The sequence below is a fragment of the Arvicanthis niloticus genome, chromosome 3 (genome assembly GCF_011762505.2).
Source record: "Arvicanthis niloticus isolate mArvNil1 chromosome 3, mArvNil1.pat.X, whole genome shotgun sequence".
Taxonomy (NCBI): Eukaryota; Metazoa; Chordata; class Mammalia; order Rodentia; family Muridae; genus Arvicanthis; species Arvicanthis niloticus.
In genome coordinates, this window is record NC_047660.1 from 120,156,373 (window position 1) to 120,166,242 (window position 9,870).

At 51.5% G+C, this 9,870-nt stretch overlaps 1 protein-coding gene across 7 annotated transcripts in view; it reads right to left on the reverse strand.

The window, feature by feature from the left end:
• Positions 1 to 9,387, reverse strand: part of Nrp2 (neuropilin 2) — a 117,292-nt gene extending 107,905 nt beyond the window's left edge. For 3 of the 7 annotated variants that reach the window (XM_034499090.2, XM_034499089.2, XM_034499092.2), the window contains exon 1: positions 8,406 to 9,385. In XM_034499090.2, coding sequence (XP_034354981.1) covers positions 8,406 to 8,478 — 73 coding nt within the window. In that variant the 5' untranslated portion in view covers positions 8,479 to 9,385. Of the gene's footprint in view, positions 1 to 8,405 lie in introns of all 7 variants that reach the window. The other 4 variants (XM_034499088.2, XM_034499091.2, XM_076931805.1 and 1 more) reach the window with 3 other exon arrangements.
• Between the last annotated feature and the right edge of the window lie 483 nt (positions 9,388 to 9,870).

A 9,870-nucleotide genomic window follows, 5' to 3' on the forward strand; every position in this document is an offset into this window, starting at 1 on the left:
AGGCCCCTGGCCTTGCAAATTGGGCCTTGCATTAAGCCCAAGCCACTATTTCTAACTTTATTGACAATTATTTCTAACCATGGATTCTAAACTGCCGTTCCCCCAAACAAACTCAGTGAGCGTGTCTCTGTTCCCTCTTTTCTTTCCACATGAATGTCTTTTCCTTGCTGATAGATAATATCACTATATATATATATGCCCCTTCCTCACCTCCACACCAGGACTGCTAAGGACTACCCCTCCCTTCTCTATACCTTACAAACGGTAGTCTTGAGCATTTTCTAAGGGACGTTAAGAGTTCAGATGGCCTTATCCACCAGCCTCCTGAGGCCAAGGATCCTTCCTCATTCATCCTTGGCAAGCCCTATGAGATCAAATCCAGAATCTTTCCCATCAGTCACAGTCAATGTGATTCCAGCAATTAACAAATTAAGATGGAACTAACATAACACTGAGTGTATAACTAGATATCAAAATTCATTTTATCACAAATTGCAAAACACCAGCAACTACCTTTCCTTTCCTATTCTCAACTGCTATTAAATACAGATTTTAAAATGGTGCGTTAATCATTTGAGATAATAACATGCAGCCATAGATCAAGATGGTCTTAATGTGAGCTTGGTCTCCATGGACACCCTAACCTTACCTAATGATGAAGACCAGTGTTATACACGTTATAACTATCAGTAGAAAACATTTTTCCCTGAAGTTTTTGGTTGATAGATAATTGTTTGCTGTTCCTCCTCATTCAAAAGGGCAACTTCTAAACATGTGCTTATCAGTAGCACTTGCAAGACACAAAAAAACGACTACGACGTCATCAGTGAGCCACTGATGGTATTGGATTTTCTTCTTCGTGACTTCAACTGGCCTCTGTCCACTAAATCTGTCCTGTGCCTTTATCTCTGGCTCCTACTATGCCTTCAGGGAACATCTGCTTTATTTTTCCCCATCTATTCTCACAATTATTATTATCATTTGGTCCAGTAATTTGCAATTCCCTTTATCTTCTTCTAGGACTGGCTCTGGCTCTCTCCAGAACCTAATTGCTAGTTATCAGAACATCTTTGGGGGCTGGGACCAGGTTACCAGACTCTCTCCTCTCTCCTCTCTCTCCCCTCCCCCCTCTCCTCCCCTCTCCCCTCCCCCCTCTCCCTCTCCCCTCTCTCCCCTCTCCCCTCTCCCCTCTCCCCTCTCCCCTCTCCCCTCTCCCCTCTCCCCTCTCCCCTCCTCTCCCCTCTCCCCTCTCCCCTCCTCTCCCCTCTCCCCTCCTCTCCCCTCTCCCCTCTCCCCTCTTCTCCCCTCTCCCTCTCCCCTCTCCCCTCTCCCCTATCCCCTCTCCCCTCTCCCCTCTCCTCCACCCAACCCCCAGGAGCCCTGTATAATGCAAGCTATTGGGAAGAACTTTATCTTATTCCCATCCACCCTCTCTTTTTCTGGATTAGACCTCTTTTATGAAGACCCAGAGGGAAATGGGATTATTAAGAGTCTTGCTGGGTAAAAGCCATTTTGTCTTTCTGACTACTTTCTTTTGAGTTCAGTTGCTGAGGGGACTTAATGCCAGACTAGAAATTATTACAAATTCAGAAAAGTGCCTTAGCCACAGCACGGCCTGCTGAGCAAACTTTCAGTCAGGAAAGATGGAAGGGGAGGGGAACAGAACAGAAAGAAAAAAGACAGATTTGGAATGGGGGAGGAGTGGAACCAAGAACATGGAGAATAGAATAAGGGAGAAAAAGAATGTGAAGAGGAGACATCCCTTTGCTGGGCTGAGAATCCCACAGGAGTGATGGGTCTGTGGAAAACTTCGTGAAGGAGATGAGCTGGTGCTTATAAAACACAGACAAAGGTTTAGTGAGGGAGCAGCCAAGAATGAATAAATCTCATAAAAATAAAATAAACTTCCCACAGTGGTTGGAGAGTGCCTTGCATGAACATGAGATGGCTAACCCTAAGAGTGAGTGAAAGCAGAAGAGACTCAGCAAGCATCAATTCTATGTTATGTCACGAAGCACAGCCATCCTAGGTAGACACTGTTATCAAACACACCCTTTACAGATAGGGAAACTGAGGCACAAAGCCATTAAGTACTCTGGTGGCACAGAGTACTTAGAATACAGAGCTGGCATCCAGCTGAGTCGGACCGCAAACCGGGACAGCTGATCTGGCTCCACTAGAAAGTCCAACACCAGTGCGCTCAGACTTCAGGGACACTTATTGGTGGCATTTAGGAAAAGATAAATATTTTGCCCCTTTCAATACCCCCTTTCTCTGCCCATGCCAGTCACTGGCCAGTGTGAACAATGAGGGATGTGTTCAAGGCTGGGTGTGAGCAGGCTGGAAACACTTAACACCTTCTCCACTGCCTGCATACACACAGGCTCCTGGCTCCCTGTCATGTGGGTGCTTGCTCTTTCCGGCATTCTGGGGGCCCTGAGTGGGGTGTGGGGGAGAGTGGCAGGATGCTCAGGTCTGCAGTCACGTTTCACAGCATCACAGATTTTTTTTTTTTTGTCAACACCCATTCCTCCCCTTTCTTCTTCAGCCTGCCTGCTTGCGCGTCTCTGTCCCAACCGCCACGTTGTTATTGTTCTACTGGAGAGACGCAGCATTTTCAGAAATGGGGGATTTATTTTTATAGCACAGCTGGTCTGCCAAAGGTCACATAGTTTGGCAACATTCCCAGTGGTTAAAAATTAATTTCTCCTTATTAATACAACCAAGGTCCCATAGGATAGGGGCTCAGTCTTATCTAAACTTGACAGCTTCCTAAACCTTTAGAAGCTTTCTCCTGGGCCAGCCACAGGACAAGGCCAGTGTGTCCTGGAATCCAACCCCACTAAGCCTTGCTTGGGAATGAAATGGTTAAATATTGGGCCCCCTTCTCTATAAGGCAGATAAAACCTTGGAAAATGCAGTAGGAACTGAGAGTTGGGGGGGAGGGGTGGGGACACACACAACTCCTATAGTGTCTTCCAGAAATGGATTAACCATCCTCCTCAAAAGGTAGAGATGAGTCTGTTCCTGGGAGAAACAGGACAATGGCTAACTCCTGGGCCTCAGAGACATATCTGCCACTCAAGGTGGGGTACTACATTTGGCAAGTGATGGCCAGATGATGAAATATCTTGGATATGTTCATGCCACCATGAACTCCTGCTCTGAGGTCACTTTTTAAAAGTCCTATCTCCTTAATTCAAGGAATTTCAAATGTGTTCTGTTTGTCAAAAGACAAAATAATAATAAATTTTGTTCGGGGTCAAATCGGCTTTTCTATTTAATTCACAATCGGGCAACTTGTTCTAAAGAAGGACTCAACTCTCTCTCTCTCTCTCTCTCTCTCTCTCTCTCTCTCTCTCTCTCTCTCTCTCTCTGTGTGTGTGTGTGTGTGCTGTTCTAGATTAGAGGGCTGAGGAAACAAGAGCTGGTCAGGTCCAAGTTACCTTCCTCACCTGATTAAGGCAGAGGGAACTTCAAATCCAAACGATTCAGGTAAGGAGGCTTCCTTCCTATTGGCTGCTGTGACTCTGCTGTTTTGTTATATTTAAATTGGCCTAGTTCAGCGTTGAGTTGGATAACATGGCCAGCATTCGGCACAAGGGCTTCCGATTTGATTTGGTCTGCTCTGCTGCCTGGAGAAGGCATAACCAGGGAACAACGCCTCTCCATTTTACTTAGCATGCTTTGTGCTTTCTACAAAGGAGAATCTCACCTTAAAATCTTTGCAAACTGGACCTTTGGGGAACATGTTCTGAAAACTATCAGCCTGGCTCTTAAATTTTGTCAACTTAGAAATGTCCCACACTGGATTCACCCCAAGTCAGTTCTTTCTTTTGAATGCTCTGATGAAGAGTTGAATGCAATTTAGAAGACAGACCGCCCCCCCCCCCCACCCAATAACTGTTGCTTGCATACATGCCCCATTGCATAAGAACTGGTGATGTGCTCCTCACTTTTCCTATACCTAGAAGACAGAAACCTGAAGAAAGCCCACCATCCATTGAACAGCAGGAGGTTGGAGCCATTTGGTGTGTGTGTGTGGGGGGGGGGGGGCTCTCTGGAGAGCCCAGCCTCCAATCCCTGCAGCTTTCCAATCTCACACTTTGCCAGTTGAGTGCTCTGAGGACTCCACGGGATGACATAAAACCTCACCCTGGAGGAGGTGCTGCTGGGCATTTGCTACTCTACCTGGTGAATCCTGGACAAGTAAGGGCCTGCCATGAAGCCCCGTGGGGCACTCTCCTCTGTTTTATACTGTGTACTCAGCAAAAAAAAAACCAAAAACAACAACAACAAAAACAAACATCAACAACAAAACCCAGCCTCACCATCTCCAGTGCTTGCTTCTGGGGAAAAGGTGGCTGGGCACTTACTTAATGAGGGCGGGAGACAAGTCCCCAGAGCTCTAAAGAGGCTATTCAGAATCCTGGAGTTTATACTGTTTTACTTGTAAATGATTATACCCATCCATGGGCACGGACGTTTGGGGGAGACCGTCCAAAACCCTCACAAACTCCATTATCAAGCTCTTGGACTATCACTGCTTCTGTTAGAGGATTTGTTTGAACCTGGACCTGTCTCCCACAGCCCATTTACACCTTTTATCTGATCACCTAGCTCAGACTGAGCTGAATTGACCGAGTCAGCCCGTGTCCATGGCAATGGTGTTAAAGACCACCACAGATCAAAGCGCTCCTGGAGTAAGAAGGAAGATGGTTATGGGGTCTGGCTTCTTTCTGGCCCCAAGTCATGGCTCTCAAAGGACTGGGGGGAGGAGGAGGAGACATTAAGCCTGGGAGTTGCCACCTTCTGAAGAATCCACAGCAGGGACAGTGATTTCTTAGGTAGAAAGCAATCCTCTGCGGATCCACTCTAGCAGAGCAGTTTTGTGGTTCGGTGCTGTTGGGGGAACGATTAGCGCCAGGGGGCTCTCCTCTCTGTCAGAAACTGAAAAGAAGGAAGGCAGAGAGAGCCAAGCAGGGAGTCCACGCCAATAAACGGGAGCGTCCAGTCCCTTCCCTTCCTGCTGAAATTCAACCAAAGCCGCAGAAGCTGCGGCACAGATGAGAGTATCCGCTACGTAGATCTGGAAAGCTGATTCCAGTGCCCTCAACACCCGGAGATTCCCAGAGTGTCACCCAATCCGTTCCACGTCCCCTCACACACACAACGCCCACCTTGGGACAGTCGGTCCACTCGTGCCTGCCACGCTGATGCTACTTAGGGACTGGTGGTACACACTAGGGGTGCAGGCAGCCCGAGGCGAGGGAGGGGTGGGGGCAGCCGTTTAATCACAGCTTGCCTCGCCTCCATTAACTTGTGTTGATATTAAAAAGAAATCAATCAGGGAAACCGAAGCACTGGTCGTGGACACTATTTTTCCCCACGTGGGCACGGGCAGCGAGGAAAGCGGGAGGGGGTGGGGGTGGGGAGCGGCAATCTGCCTGCAGGCGACTGCAGTGGCTGATCTGGAGGACAAGCCGCAGCCACGACCTAACTTTCTGGCGTCGGGCAGCGGCAGGGAAATGCCGCAGGCTTCTATCCAGGGGTGTCCTTAGTCTTGGAGAGGAGGGGACCGGTCTGGAGGAATCTTAGGCGGCCAACTTAGCAGAGGCTTATAGCCTCGGTTCTGCTTTTGCTGGGAATATTTTTGCCTAATAGAATGTTTATGGATTGCTCAGCTCTGTTTCTGCTGCGTAGCCCAAACAAATCGATGCGGCGGTAGGGACGGCGCTGGGGGATGGGGGTGAGAGCGCTGGGGGGCGCCCACGTCTCGGCCACGTGGATGCCCGCGCGGCGTGCTCTTCACCTGTTTGTGCGCTCAGGCTGTGAGAGTTGCGCGCATTCCTGCGGCTTTGGCTGCCTGGCTGCTTCCCGCCTCTCCCCGCCCTCGGTGCTGCAATCCCACTCCGGCTTCCTGCCTCCCGGCCAGGCTAGCAAGAGAATCTTTCGGCGTTAGGCCCCCAACTTCTACATGCTAGTTCTCCAGGGGCTGCGGCGAGCTTGCAGCGCCTAGCACAGCGCTGGGAGTAGGAGGGGGCGCTCCGAGCCGGCTCAGCCCAGCTGCCCAGACTCCACCAGACCCCCGGCGGGAGGGTATGCTCCTGAGAGCCCGATGCATGGTGCCCACAGGGCCTTCCAGCTACCACGAACCGGCCGGGTATTTGCTCAGTTGCCCCCATGTGTGCCCGCCTTTCCCGGCTTCCTTCTCGGAATAGGCTCCCGCCGCCGCCGTAGTGCCAGGGCCAGCCCACCTCCTGGCGGGCGCACATAGGGTGAGTCAGAGGTCTAGCTTGGCCTCGCCTTTAGCCACCCGGGCTAGGTCTTCCGGTACCAATCAGTTACTCGACTGAAACCATGACCGGCGATTGATCACCTTTTCGGGCAGCTAGATAATATCTACTCTGGGCGGGTCCCACCCCCGGTTCGAGGCTGCCCGCGGGGCTTAGTGGGTGATACGCTTAGCACCCCGCGCTTTTGAGCTTCTCTGGAAGTGACGCAGCGAGACCAGAGATTGGGAGGGGGCTCTGCAGAGAGCGCGGGAGGCAGGTGGCAGAGCAGGAGTGGGTCCGAGCGGGTGTCGTATACACACGTACACATGCTCCACGCAGCGCTCAGGGACAGATGTGCGAACATCTGGGAAAGGAGATGGTCCCCGAGTCTTCACAATCCCTTCCGCTTCGCACATCACAGGGAACCTGAAGTTGTGTGTGTGTGTGTGTGTGTACGCGCGCGCGTGTGTGATATGTGCCAGTGTGCGCGCACTCGCACACCGGGGCCTACCGGAGTCCGGTCTTGAATACATAATATACCATGGGCATTTTCAAGAAACGCGCGCGCGCGCGCACACACACACACACACACACACATACACATACATATACACATACACAACAAACCACACACATACATAATTTACGCAGCATTCAGGTCCGTGGGAGGTAATTCAATTTCTATTCAAGCTGGGAATTCAGAATTAAGGCAAGATGGAATTCTAGGCCCAGAAAATTTCACCAGGACGGACCTGCACCCAACCCTTCCTTGGCTCATGCTTTGCAGTTGCCTGTAGGACCAGTTACCGCAGAGAGGGAGGTGCAAAGGCTTTGATTGGGGTCTCAACGGCATTTCTCACTCTGCCAACCCCCCAAAGATAGCAATAAACAAATAAAACCCATCCATGTCCCACGTAAAGTGACTGTAGGTGTGTGTTGGGAAAGGGACAAGAAGCTTGGTAGCCGCTAAGCTTTCGCCTCAGGACCCGCTAAGAATGGTGCGGGGGCGCCAGGGTGGCTGTGAGACCCACCGCTGCGGCTAGCTGTCTCCGCCAAGTGCCTCGAGGTAATAGCACTTCTCCGAGTTTTTGTCTCTGTCTTTCCTCCCTCCTTCTCCCATTTCCTTGGTAGATGGTATCCCATCCCCAGTCACCTGTAGGAGCAAACGCTAAGAGTTTTTTTTCAGGTTTCAGACACCGTCTTAGAGCGGAGGGAAGCACCACCAGAAGCAGTCCCAGGGTGGAAGAGCCGCATTCCCAGAGACCAGAGACCTGTTTTCAGAGAGGTAACCCTTGTTGCACTCCACAGGAGCTGGCCCGGCCTCTCCTAGGCCCCGCTGTGCTTATCTCTGCAGCCTGTGTCCACACACCCTTTTTGGCAGTGCTTGAGAACAAATTCCACTCAAAAGTTTCTAACCACTTCACAAGAGAAGAGACTGCCCTGCCGAGGGTTTGTTTTATCTTTTAAGAAGAAAATTTAAAGAACATGATTTGCTGTCCCAGAAAACACACCGATTCGGGACAGAGTGGGGACTATCAACTGGCCATGGAAAAGCTCCCATGATGGCCACAAGCTAGCTTGCTCCACTAGCTTCAGCTCTCTGGTTCTGAGATGTATCCACCCATTCTGCAAAGAATCCACACATCTGAAAACCAAAGCTAGACTCTTGCTGTTTTCCCAAGCCCTTCAGCTAACATTGCTCAATGTAGCTAAGTGGAGGGAATGCAAATGATTTATATTTCACTGGCTAGGTTGAAGAAACTCAAGGGAGATGTGTTCTGCTTCAAGACAGAGAGAAAAAAAAATCCTCAAAAACTGTAATGCAAAGGCTTTGTAGTATTTTTAAACCTTTGATTCAGTCCATATGTGACATCTGAACACCGCCAAATTCTGTTACAAAACACACACACACACACACACACACACACACACACACACACCCTTAGTAAGAGAGAAAAGTTGGATTTAGCAGCCCTGATGGTGTAAAGAAGGCCGCTGAGATCTCCCTTTACATTACTGAGTATTGAGAGAACCTCCTCCTCAGCGGTTCTGAGTGGCTTCTCTGCATTAGCAATCGCCTTTAAAGAGGGAACTATGTAAAAATGAATAGAAAAACTTTGAAGGGCTTACCTTGCTGGCTTCTCACTTTGTGTCCTGAAAAGTACAGAGCTAAGAAAACCCAGGTAAGAGGAAACATATCCATTTTTGACAGAGAGGCTCTCTCCGGGGCTAGGTTTGTGGGATCTCGTATAATTATGTCTTTGTGTTTTTCCTCTCTAATTTTTTTCCTTGTGGTGTCTTCTGTAAAGGTCTCTAACTATCAGCGTTTTCCTCCTGGGTCCTGGCGGTCGGTCTGTCTGTCTTCACCTTTATTCTTGCTGGAATATCTCCACCTTACTAGGAGATAGCTCCTGAAATCAGCAAAGAGGGAGCAAGCTGGGGAAGCGGAGACCGGTTTCCTCTTCAAACCCAAACGCGTGTGTTCTCTCCAGTTCCTCAAAGTGTCATTTCCTTTATCCTACAACATCACGAGGGTTTCCCGAAAGCTAAGCGCAAAATAATAGTAATAATAATAAAAATCAAAACCAACAATCGCCCTGGGCATCACACGGCCCCTAGGCAGCTGTGTGATCTCAGAAGCGCAAACTGACACAGGTCCCCCGGCACCCGGGACACACACGCGGGCAGAGGCACGGACCGCTGGACAGGCGGAGTGGAAGGCAGTCAGGCGCCCGGCTCTTGTCCTCTCTGGGTTCCCCTAAGCGGGAGCCTCCCCCGGCGGCTACACCCGCTTGGCCAGTCTCTGGAGGAGAGTGCGAGGCAGGAAGCTGCTGCGGCCGGTGCTGCTGGTGCTGCTGCGGGTGCGGCGGCTGCTGGGATCGCCCGCGAGTGTGCGAGCGGCTCTCCGAGTTCGCTGGCGCCCGCCCTCACCTCCACCTCGCCCAGCGCCGGGCTGAGTGTCTGTGCTTCTGAGGATGTGCCGGGGGCGGGCTGCGGGCTGGTGCCTCGCTCGCCTCCTCTGTCTCCCCTCCGGCTCCCCCCTCGCCTTTTCAGGCCGAGCAGCATGTGGATGTCAGAGCCGCGGCAGAGCGATCCGATTACGCGCCCGCTCAGGGCCCGCCCCTTCTGTGTTCCTGATTAAAGAGGCAGCCGCGGAGACGCGCGGCGCAGAGCCGAGGACCGCAGCACCCAGCTCGGGCGGGGCGGCGGTGGCTCGCAACCCCGCGGCCGCGCGATCAAAGTTAAGGTGCCACGCAACCGTGCTGCCCCTCTCCCAGTCGGCACCTCCCTCCCGCCCCGCGCACGTCGGTGCGGGGCTGCGGGTGTGTCACACCGGGAACAAGGAGCGCCCTCCCTTCAGGGCGCGCTGCCCCTGCCGGAGGGAAACTCCGCGGAGCCCGGGAAATTCTTGTTCTCCCTAAATTCCGAGACTCAGATGCTACACACTCAGAATCCAACACAATGCCACCTGCAATGGCGTTACAGAAGGAGTTGGGTGGCTGGGTGGCGAATCGTGTTTGGCGTAGGCAGCCAGTCAGCGGCTCAGCCCTGTGTTCCCAGAGGCAGCAATGCGTGGCGGCGACACATAGTCAGC